Raw genomic sequence first — 11,507 nt, forward strand, 5'->3', positions numbered from 1 at the left:
CGGCCGGGGTCCGGGCGGAGTTGGATCGCAGCTCCCTGGGGAAGTGGGGAGCGGAGTCGCGCTGCGCATGGGGGCCCGGGAAGGGTTTGGGCTGCGGGCGTCTGGGGTGACCATGAAGAATTGGGGTCCTGGGGTGAGAGAACGGGGTGCAGAACCCACAGCTGGGTGCGCTGCTCCAAGAGGGAACTTGGGGGTAGCATTTGGGACTCGAAGGAGTTGGGTCCAGGTAGGCAGGGGAACCTGGGGTGCGCTGCTGTGCAGACCTGGGCGCCCGAGAACGGCCCAGCCTCTGGGTCTGACTTTGGGGTAGAACAGGAATTGTGGGGCATCCTGCCTCCCTGCGGAGTCTGAAGGTTTCTCTCCTTAACAGCTGGGCTTTTTCCCTCCTTCCCAATCGAGTCTGGGCGTCAAGCCCCCGAGTGCTCGTCACGCTGGACCCTGGCGCGGAGCCCTGGCATCACGACTCAGAGGCTGAGACTCTCTCCTGGAGTCACCCAGGTCTGGGTGTGTGTGTGTGTGTGTGTGTGTGTGTGTTGCTAGTCACTGTCGAGGCTCTGGGTGTCTGGCTATTGCCTTCGCCTAAGAGGAGGAGGAGTCGAAGTTCAGCATCCCTCTTCCAGCCCTTAGGGGCTGGGATGGCTGCAGCGGGGCTTGAGTTCCTTTGCTGGGAATAAAGCATTCCCTGGCCCTGTTCTCAGTTAGTGCCCTCCTCCCGCCACTCTGGACATCACCTGTTAAGCTCAGGAGAAAAGGGAGGAAAGGGTTTCTTCACCCTCTCTTAGTTTACCCTTGACCTTGCCCAGCACCCTTCCAGAGGCGACCACCTACAAGCAAGCCACCTACAGTTTGTGGAGCCTGAGAGGGGTCCCCGGGGCTTGCAGAGCCACACCTTCTGGCTGCACCTCCCCCACTGTCCAGTCTAGGCAAGGGTTGAACTTTGGGGCTTTGCTGGGAGGGGGAGGGGAAGGTGATAGGCTTCAAAGGAAAAACCAGGACAATGACCCCTGCTTGTGATTGGCTTTGAGGGCCCCTTCTTAGGTCAGGATTGCCAGCCTGGGAAGAGGAGGCTGGAGAGCTGGAGGGGAGCCCCTGCCAGGTGACTGGCAGGACAGCACTTGGTCCTTTCATCAGGAAATTTTGTTTCCTGTTGTTAATAAGCTGGAGTGCACCCCCTACCCCCCTCCCCATACACACACACACACACACACACACTTGGGAAACTGTCCAAAGAACACCACATGGCTGCTTGCCATCCTAGCAGGCATCTCTTCACTCTCTAGGGAAAAGGGCAGAGACAGGACCATAGACAGCTCAGGGACAGGGATGGGATGGGACGAAGGGAGGGCCCAAGCAAGCACCTCACAGAGAGCTTGCGTTTGGCAAAGGCAGGATTCTGAATTGAACTGAGATTGTTTTAGCTACTTCCCCAATCCATAGACCATTTGGCATATTCTTCAACGGCAAGAGACTGGGGGACAGAACCCCCAGGAATCTCCAACTGAGTCTGACAAGAATGAAATTCATCACTTTATCCCTAGCTGTTCAAATGGTGGCTGCTTCTGGCTGCTGCTGCAGAGGCCCTAAGGGGTTCCTGGCATGTGAAGGGAGCTGGGTTGGAAGCTTAAGATGCTGAGTAGCTCCAAGCTCAGACTTCCAAGAGCCATCAGGTGGAGCAAGAGGAACTTCTTTATCACCAAGAAACTCGTATCAATAACCTCAGTAGTATAGGCAGTGAGTGAGGTCATAGGGAGAGGGCTGAATTTCACTTCCTTCTGTAAGACCAGTTGTACCAGTCTCAGGTTCAGAGCTGGCAGGAGCGGGAAGCTGTGGAAACAAGGATTTGAAATCGTGGAGACTAGTGAGGAGACTTAGTTGGGAGAGGCTGAACCTACTCTCCGGGCCAGTCTTTGGTGGGCAGACAGCTCACCTCTGCTCAAAGAGAGCTGAGATGGCAGCTGCAATGACTAGCTTGGGTCTTTATCCCCTCTCCCAGGACACACTCTTACCACACTGCAGAGCCTGTTTGTTGTGTTTGCAAGCAAGGGGTGGAGATTAGAGTAGATGGGCAGTAGGGCGGGGCTTAGAGGTTTGGAGGGAACCTGGCTGCCCTGGGATTGCTGGCTTTTGTTTTTTCTGCTGAGCCTGGAGCTCAGCTCAGACTGAGATAAGAGTTTCCTTGGGACAATGACCGTGTGTGTGTGTGTGTGTGTGGTAAGCACTATATGTATAGCCGGTCACAGCACCCTTGACAGCAACTTAACAGAGGCTAGTCTTCTTTATATTTTCCCAGGTACCCTGTGTGCATATAGCTGATTCTACTCTCGCTATTGCTCACAACCCTCAGAGTCAAACTTTGTGCCCAGCCTAGGTCAGAAAACATGATCGGGAAAAAGGGTGGTTCCAGGCGGGCCCAGGGAAGAGGTGTGGAGAGCCCCTGAACATGTAGGCAGCCCACACTTTGGGAGTGGGTGTCACCCTTGGCAGTGCTTTATTACCAGGGTTGTATGTCATCAGTATGTGGGCCGGCCACCTCAAATAAGAAGGGGGAGCATGGAAGAAAGAAGGGAAGGGGAGTCGCTCCAGGTGTGGCGCCGGTGGGGCAGCAGCCCACATGCCTGCGTTGCCCCCTCACAGGAGAGATGGAGCCATCTCGGTGTGTGGAGGAGCTGGAGGATGACGTGTTCCAGCCGGAGGACGGGGAGCCGGGGGCCCAACCCGGGAGCTCGCTCTCTGCCGATCTGTTTGCCCAGAGCTTACTTGACTGCCCCCTCAGCCGACTTCAGCTCTTCCCTCTCACCCACTGCTGTGGCCCTGGCCTTCGACCCACCAGCCAGGAAGACAAGGCTACCCAGACCCTCGGCCCAGCCTCCCCCAGCCAAGGTGTCATGCTGCCTTGTGGGGTAACTGAGGAACCCCAGCGACTGTTTTATGGTGAGTGCTGTCAGCCTCAAGACTCCTCCCACAGACACTGGGGGAAAAGAGGGCCTTTCCCTCCCCACACCTGCCCTTTGCCATTTCCTTCCCCAAAGTGATTGGCGGCGCTGTTGATTCCTTGACTTCCACCTGCTGCCTCTCGGCTTGTTACTGCTCCTCACCTGTGCCTCAGGCCCCCCAGAGGGCAAATTGTCCCCTCCTGGAGGGATCCTTGTGTCCATGGTATCTCCTTTTACTTCCTGTGCCCCTTGAGTGGCCTGGCCTTTAGTGTCCTAGCAGTGACTTGCCTACTGTAAAGTGGCTCCTCTTGCGCTGGAGAAGGCTGGGGGATCTGTGACTGGCTGTTGACAGTGAAGGGGAAAAACCCAGCCGGTTCTGGGAGGGAGGGTTCCCAAAGGCAGAAGGTGGCCCCCAGTTGTCACTTGGGACTTTCCGTGCGTGAAAGGGAAACTGGAGAAAGCGGGTGGGCCTGCCTGGGCCCAATGCCAGCAGACGGGATGCTTCCAAGGCTAAGACAAGACCCCTTCATTTATGGGCTTATAAATAGTTTGTTTTGTGAGAAATATGCCCTCCTCTGGCAAAAGGGCAGGTTAGACGGTCTGTTTTCTTCTATTAGCACTGCAGCTTATGGAGGGAGGGTAAAGGCTACGAGGCTGGCTTACTGTGTCTGACGAGCAGATTGAGGAGACACTGCAGTCACTCCCAGAGGGAACTGCCCCAAGGCAAAGCAGTTCTGGCGGGAGTCTGAGAAGTTGATGAGGCGGGCAGGCAGGGAAGAGGGAAAGGAGCGGGGAGGCCGGCGGACTGGCGCCCCTAGCGGTGGCTCTAACGCGTGCACTCGGTGAGTGTGGAGCGCTGGTCTAGAGGTCTTGCCTGGGGCTGTCTCCAGAGAGGAACTTGGCAGCTCTGTGCGTCTCAGGAGTTTTCCCTCCCTCGTTTTTGTGCTGCTGCCCAGGAGCTTCGGGAGACTAGCCTTTCTCTACTTCACTAAAAAAGGGAAGACACTTTTTGATTTTTTCTTTCTCTGCCCCTTACTTTGCTCAGCCCAGAAACTGGAGAGCTACCTCCAGTGCTTTTCCAGAGAAGAGCTTCAACCTGCTACTACGTGAATAACCAACTGTGGTTAAGGGTGGCTTGATAAATAAGGACGGAAGGGGTCACGTTCGCCTGCACACATTACCACCTGCCCTTTGTCATGGCACTGTCGGTGAATGGAGAAGCGAAGGGAAGGCTGGGGCCGCTCTCTCTGTTCCCACTTCTGTTCCGCAACTTCTGTGCACTTGGGCAGCAGGCTGCCCAAGCCTGGCAGAGTGCCCTGATAGAGGCAGGCCAGTTCCTATCCTTTCTCATGTGAGGATTTACCCTCAGCCTCCGGTCTTGGCCAGGTCAGGCAGGCGTGGGGAGGCCGGAGCAGTTGTGGAGAATGCTGAGATGTGGGTCCTCTATCGTTGCAGGCAATGCTGGCTACCGGCTTCCTCTCCCTGCCAGTTTCCCGGCAGTCTTGCCCATCGGGGAGCAGCCCCCCGAAGGGCAGTGGCAACATCGAGCAGAGGTACAGATTGCCCGAAAGCTTCAGTGCATTGCAGACCAGTTCCACCGGCTTCATGTGCAGCAAGTAGGCACGGGGGTTTTAGGGGAGGAGGGTTGAGTCTGCTGGGGCTTGGGGGCCAGGGCCTGCCTGTCTCCTCTTGTCAGCAACTCTGTCTCTGCCAGACCTCAAAGATATGGTCCCGGAGTTTTGGTTATTGCGGTTCCCATGGGCAGGACGGGCCCAGCTGGATGAGCATCTTGCCCTCATCTCTGAGCTCCACACTGGTTAACTGCCCACTCTCAACTCATGTTCCGTAAGAGCCCTCTGGGAGAGGCTACGGTCCCTCCCTGGGAATCGGATGGCTTTCTGCAGCCCTGCTTGACAGCCTATCTCTTCTTATGGCTGTGGCTCGGGGGTTGCCCCTCACAGACCTAACAGGAAGATTTTCAGGATGCTGCAGTGAAACTGGGCAGTTGGGGGGTGCCTGGCTAAGGTACAGTGGGAAACGGGTAACCAGGCCAAGGGATGGGGCCTGAGTGGGGGAAAGTGGTGGAACCGGTTGAAACCTGACACTTTCCAGCTGGGGAGGCCGCTCCTCACTGTCTCTGTCTGGGAACCAGGGTCTGGGACTCCAGAGAGTGCACCTCGGAGAGGCTCCCCAGACCGGCGGCCAGCCGGGCGCTCAGCCGGCAGCCTGGCACCAGCCCCGCCAGGGCGGAGCATCGCGTGTCAGCCGAGCATGTGGCAGAGTCCATCAACAAAGGCGGCGGCTGGCAGGCTCGTGCTGGAGGAGCCCTCTGTGCCATGGACTGGAGGCTGCCCTCCCTGCTCCAGCAGCCGCTGTCTGGGCTGGGCCCCCAGGAACTTAACCCTTCCTCTTCAGGCTGGCTTTCTGGATGGCTGCCAAGGCTGGGAGAGGAGCCTGAGGCTGCATCCGTGCTGGCACAGCCACAGCTGAAGCACAGGCAGGCCACCTGGAAGCGAACACATTCTGTACTTCTGGGACTGTGTCCCCAGCCCGGCTGGCTCTGTATGTGTGTGTGTGTGTGTCTGACTGTCAGGAAATCAAGGGAATACCTAGCTTGACCGTGACTGGGCAGACTCTGAGGTGAGATGGGTAGCTGCAGGTGGCTGGAGGAGAGCTATTGGTAATAGTGGGTTGACTTAAGTATCAAACCATTGCCAGTGCCAGGGGAAGAGGAATTGACCTTGGGTTTTCTAAGAACAGGCCATTGCAGGTTAGATATGGTTAGTGCCCTCTGCCAAGGAGTTCTGAGGACAGTCTGGGGCTCGGCCTGGGCCTGGTAAGTCCTCCCGGTCCCTTAGTTATCAGGACGGGAGGGTGGCCCTATGCTTAGATAATAGACTTACGCTCCAGTTCTTATCCTCTCCTTTGACTATTTGGTGGAAACTTGGCTTAGAGTTTCCCCTTCAGTCCCTGTGTGGACTCACTCTGATTCTTGTTTTCAGTTTCTTGGCCTCCTTCCTGCCCATTCACTCCACACTGGTTGTACAGGCCTATGGCTGAGCCCAGCTCACAGCTTCCAGCTCTGGTACTGGCGAGGATGGGGGGACACAGTGGCTGTGGCTCTCCTAGACTCATCTACAGGGCTACGTGGAAGGCAGCTTGCTTCATTTGCAATAATCTGATCTCTCTCACCAGTTATTCCCCAGAAGATTCCCCCATCCACTGGTGAGCCTCTGCAGGCTTGGGAACAGGCTGGGAGCCCTCCCTGGCACAGGACTAGGATACAGTCCTGGGGACCCTCCTAACTTGGTCCTGAACGAGAGGAGAAGGAGGCCCTTCTCCCAAGGTCTGGCCCCGCTTTTTTTTTTTTTTTTTTTTAAAAATTTTTCCAAAGTCCCAAGCAATTTTTTTTTTTTTTTTTTTTTTTTGAGGCAGAGTTTGGCTCTTTTGCCCAGGCTGGAGTAAAGTGGCATGATCTCGGCTCACTGCAACCTCCACCGCCCTGGTTCAAGCGATTCTCCTGCCTCAGCCTCCCCAGTAGCTGGGATGGCAGGCGCCCACCACCACCACACAGCTAATTTTTGTACTTTTAGTGAAGATGGGATTTTGCCATGTCAGCCAGGCTGGTCTCGAACTCCTGACCTCAGATGATCCACCTGTCTCGGCCTCTTGAAGTGCTGGGACTATAGGCATGAGCCACTGTGCCCAGCATTGCCCTGCTTTTTGCTGGTTGGCATCACTTCTCCCAGTTCAGAGCTGCCTCTTTGAGGGCACAGGTTAGTTTTAGACAAGGTGCTGTGCTTTTAGCCAGAGCCATCCAAGCTAGGGAAAAGGAGAACTGGAGGAGAGCTTCATGAGAGTCTCCTCTGCCTCACACTTCACTCCACACTGGCTCCCAAGTTCCCTATACCCCTACCCTCCTGCCAGCTACCTACTTCTTCTTCCTCCACACTGGCTCCCAAGTTCCCTATAGCCCTACTCTCCTGCCAGCTACCTACTTCTTCTTACTTACTTACTACTTACTTCTTACTTCTATACCCCTACCCTCCTGCCAGCTACCTACTTCTTCTTACTTCTTTCTTCTTACTTACTTACCTACTCTTCTTACTTACTTACTTACTTATACCCCTACCCTTCTTGCCAGCTACCTACTTCTTCATCTTACTTACTTCTTACTTGCTACCTACTTCTTTACCTACTTGAGTAAAACTACAATTCATTGCAAGGGTAGGAGGCTGGCCAGTGAGCCCTTTCTAGCTCAAAGAGCTGATTTTCCCAAATTTTCCAGTACAAAGAGCCAGGCTTTTTGTCTTCTCCTTGAGCAATTCTCCCCAGGGTCTTCTTGCGTTTAACCCCCTCCTCCCCACTGACCCTGCTTGTAGACCTTCACCAGGAACTCATCCTGCAGGAAGGGCTAGGGCTGGGTGAGAGGACTTCAGGCAGGTGGGACACGGGTACTCCTGGAATATTTCAGTGGCTGGTTTTAAGAAGTGAGTCATTTTCTAAACTTGATTCTTATATAAACTACAGTCTAAGATTTCATATCTAGAAAGTGCTGTTGTCACTCCTCCATTCTTATCCTTTATCTTCTTTCCCTATTCCCTTCTCTCATTTTTGCAGGCAGAGAAACTGAGGCAGTGGGAAGGAGGTTGTTTAGGATTTAGTTTCTAGGCTTTGGGTTCAGAGTCAGAAAGTCCAGGTTTGAATACCAGCTTTGCCACCTACTAGTTTTCGGGAAGTCACTTGACTTCACTGAACCTATTTCCTCTTCTATGAATTAGTGCTAATACCACAGAATTTTACTGTGATAATTAAGTGAGAAAATACCTATGAGAGTTCGGGACACCTAGTAGATGTTCTTTAATGCCTGTTTCCTTCTTTGTGTTGATGATCCTGATCACCCCCCATGTTTATTCTTGTTGGTTCACAATTCATTTCCCACTCCACCTGGCAGGGAACTCCCTGAGTAGAGCTGCTTCCCCTGAACTTCCCTCTACCTGCCTGGTCCAGAGGAATGAGTGCCCAGACTGATCATTTGTGGACGTTGGCCTTATCGATTTCTCTTCAGGGAATGACAGTCGTTCCCCATCATTGCGGACTGGGTTGAGAGAGCCAAGAGAGGCAACCCAATAGGCGGATGGGGCTTGAGGAGGCCTGACCACCACCTTTCCCCTACATCTGGGATAGTGTCCTGGGGCCAGACAGTGGCCACTGGTCCGTAGTTCTGTGGAGAGTGTGAACTCCCCCTTTTTGTCCCTGGTTATAGACCTGAGTTATTTGGTTTTTTTTGCATCAGAATGATCTTCTCCCTTGGAGGATGGAGCAGAGGGAGGGGACGTGATGATGCTATAAAATGGAATGATGGTCAATTGAGTGTATCAACCTGGCTCCAGATGCAACAGGTTCCAAGTTTCCCTTGGTGTCATTTTACGCGAGCCATCTGCGCTTTCAGCACATTTCCCGAGAGCCTTGCTAGGTGGAAGACTAGCCTGGTTACCCAGGTTATCAGTTCCGGGTGGCTCTCCCAGATCCACAGGCAAAAAACTGGAGGCGGAAGATCAGAGTCAGCAGGGTGCTCCGCCTCAGCTCTTTGTGTCTCCAAAGCAGCAGGAGAGTTGGAGGCAGAGTGAGTGGAGGTAAAAGCCTTTCCGAACCTCATCACACATCCCACCTTCCTTTGGCCGGGGCAGGAGTGAAGGTTCCCCTGTTTGCTCCTCTGTGAGCTGACAAACTGTGGCAAGGGCCCCGATGGTCTGCTGATAATGGCTTATCTTGAGGGTGGTGCTGTGTTGCTTCTGTGTCCAGCTTCTGCGCGAAAGAGTGTGGTGCAGATGTTCTTCCTCCCTGAGCCCCTGGGCTGCCCTGGTCAGAAGGTCTGAACCCCAGCTGTCCTGTCCTTGTGCCAGGGCCTCCTTCAGCATGAGCCTAAGGAGGGGCAGGAAATGGTATCCCCGCCCCTTGGGAGAGTCTCTTCTATGGCAGTGGCCCATCATGACATTTGTGGGGGTATTTCTGGGCAATGTTAAGAAGCCAAGAATCCTCAAAAACAGTAGTTGCTGTAGACAGTCGAGTGAGTAAAGCTACAGGAGGGTTGGAATTCTTCATGTTGGAAATGGCTTTTGCACTTGGATCAGGAGTGGCTCCATTCAGAAAAGCTGGGTTTGGAAATTCCCTGAATAGTAATTAGATTTTTTGGCAAATGAAATCTGAGAAAACTTTCAGCCACTCGGTTGAAACCATCTTTAGCTGTAATATCACAGAAACGATCCTAGACTTGTAGGCAGATCTGTGTTCAAATCCCAGCTCTGCCACTTATAAGTTGTGTGTCCGTGGGCAAATCATTTAATCTCCCCAAGCCTTAGTTTCTAACACTTACCTTGCAGAGTTGATGTGAAAGGCCTTTAGGAGTTGTGATACAAGTAACTGTTAAGTCAGGGACAGTTGAGTACTTTTAGAAATATGTTAAAAGATGACTTTAGGATTTTGTTTGTACCTGACTTTGTAATTTGGAGAGCTCTTTTGGAAGTTGTACCCAAGTTGGTGTTTGCATGGTTTATTAACTAGCAGCTTCTCTGCCTAGCAGACTGGATCCTTTGTTCAGGGAGCCCCTGACTGCTTCCTGACACTGGGATTCTCTCGTTATTAGTGAGTGGTTTTCTGGAACTCAAGCTGGCTAACTAGGCTGCTCAGGGTCTAGATGGGACAGCCCTGGGCAGGGGCCCCAGAGGTTTGCTATAGAGTTAGAAGGGTCCCTAGGAAGCCAGCCTCTGTCCCAGGAGTGGGAGGCCCACCTAGGACAGTGCCAGGGGAAGAATGAGGCTGGGGGAGGGCCTGCGGAGAGCCAGAGTGCGTGAGAGCCAGCGCCAGGGCTGGGGGCCCTGTGTTTGCTCTGTGGCTGGCTCTGTTTATATCGCTCGCTATATTTAGCTTCTGAGTCATCAGCGTGGCAGACTAGAGGCTGAGTTCCCCACACACTCTGCACCTGACTGCTCTCTCTTCCAGGAGAAGGGCCTCGTAGTTCCGGAGACTTCGTCCCCTCCCCACCAAGGCAGGCCATGGGATGGAAATTGGCTTTTTTTTTTTGGAAAGTGGGTGATGGGAGGAGGGGACTAAGGGAGACACAAAGAAAGAAGGTTAAAGAAAAATGTCTGGTCTGCGTTTTGATCCGTATCTGGCAGCCAAGAGGTCATGTTCCATGACCAGAGCACAATCAGTCCGTGTGTGAAGGAGACGGTTCCAACCTTCCTCCTTGCCTGGTTTGCCTTGACCTGGTCCTGGACAGGACATGAACAGTCAGCTGAAAAGACCCCAGGCTGAGAGTCAGAACCTGCGGTTATTTTGCATATAGCATAATACACACAACAGGCTTGTCCCCCCAACCCCCTCCCTCTCCCTTCTTTAACCAGGGCACACACCGTCATGCCCTCCTGAGCTCTGCAGAAGTTGCCCAGTAGTTTGATGGAGCTGTTCTCAGCTTGAGGGAAACTAAGGGTCTCGGTAGTTCCTCCCTCCAGGCTGTGGAGGTGCAAAACAAGGGTCTGGGGACATGGATGGTACGGCACAGCTCTGTCCCCCACCCGCACCCCTCAACCCCCAGTGGCTGGAGCCAGTGTCTTCCAGTTATGTTGGAGGAAGCCTTGCCATCTTCCACTGAGAGCTGGCTGGCTTCAGACTGCTCTTGTCCTTAGAGAATCTATGGGCGTGGCCATGGTGGCTTCACCGTCCTGTTAACACTACTGGCTGGGCTGAGGAAGTTCTTGGCAAGGAGCCTTTTTTTCCTTTTCCATTTTGCCACATTGCTTGTTCCTCGGGCCTCTGGGTCAGAAGCAGTCTGAGGCAGTGGGCCCACTGGTCCCAAGGGTTGGCCTCTGGGTTTCAGAATCCTTGGCTTAGCCTGGCAGCCTAGAATCCTGAGCCCCATGGCCTGTGGCTGCGGTGGCCAGTCTCAAAGCAGAAGTCAGGGATCTCCGAGGGGCTTCATGAGTCCGCCGGGATGACGGTGCCCCCCAGGCAGGCCCTGTTGCACAGCATGCTGAGAGAAGTGCTCTGCAAAGCCAGTGGGTCCTAGGTTTTCCTTGTGTTCCCCAGGGAAGAAGGAGCCTGCTCATTGCTGCCCCCAGGCCCAGTGCTTTATGTATATTTTTCTCATGTCATCACCACAGCAACCTTGTACTTTTAGATGCCATTGTCCCTGTGTTATAGGAAACTGAGGCTCGGAGAAGTGAGGTAACATGCTTAAGTCACACTATAGTTTGCTGAGCTAGGCGCCATACAGATTTGATGGATTCTGGAACCATGGTCCAACCGCCCTATACCTGCTACCCAGCAATCACATTCCAGAAAACAACGGTACAAGGGAGCACGCATTTGCTGCCTCAACCTGCTCTGCCTCATGTGATACGTAGCTCTGTGTTCTTGCTCTTCTCCCCATTATATTGTAAAACAATTGAGAACCAAGTTTACATTTTAGTCATCTTTGTATCCACATAACTCTTAGCTCAGTTGGGTGCTTGGTAGCTCAGTTGGGTGCTTGGTAGCTCAGTTGGTGCTTGGTAGCTCAGTTAGGTGCTTGGT

At 53.6% G+C, this 11,507-nt stretch overlaps 1 protein-coding gene across 3 annotated transcripts in view; it reads left to right on the forward strand.

The window, feature by feature from the left end:
• Window positions 1-11,507, forward strand: part of BMF (Bcl2 modifying factor) — a 19,691-nt gene that overhangs the window by 210 nt on the left and 7,974 nt on the right. The window contains exons 1-3 of one of the 3 annotated variants that reach the window (XM_011932640.1): window positions 2,109-2,164; window positions 2,633-2,931; window positions 4,389-4,549. In XM_011932640.1, the coding sequence (XP_011788030.1) occupies window positions 2,640-2,931; window positions 4,389-4,549 (453 nt within the window). In that variant the 5' untranslated portion in view covers window positions 2,109-2,164; window positions 2,633-2,639. Of the gene's footprint in view, window positions 1-370; window positions 499-2,108; window positions 2,165-2,314; window positions 2,422-2,632; window positions 2,932-4,388; window positions 4,550-11,507 lie in introns of those variants that run through there. The other 2 variants (XM_011932639.1, XM_011932641.1) reach the window with 2 other exon arrangements.

This window comes from Colobus angolensis, unplaced genomic scaffold (genome assembly GCF_000951035.1).
Source record: "Colobus angolensis palliatus isolate OR3802 unplaced genomic scaffold, Cang.pa_1.0 Scaffold97, whole genome shotgun sequence".
Classification (NCBI taxonomy): domain Eukaryota; kingdom Metazoa; phylum Chordata; class Mammalia; order Primates; family Cercopithecidae; genus Colobus; species Colobus angolensis.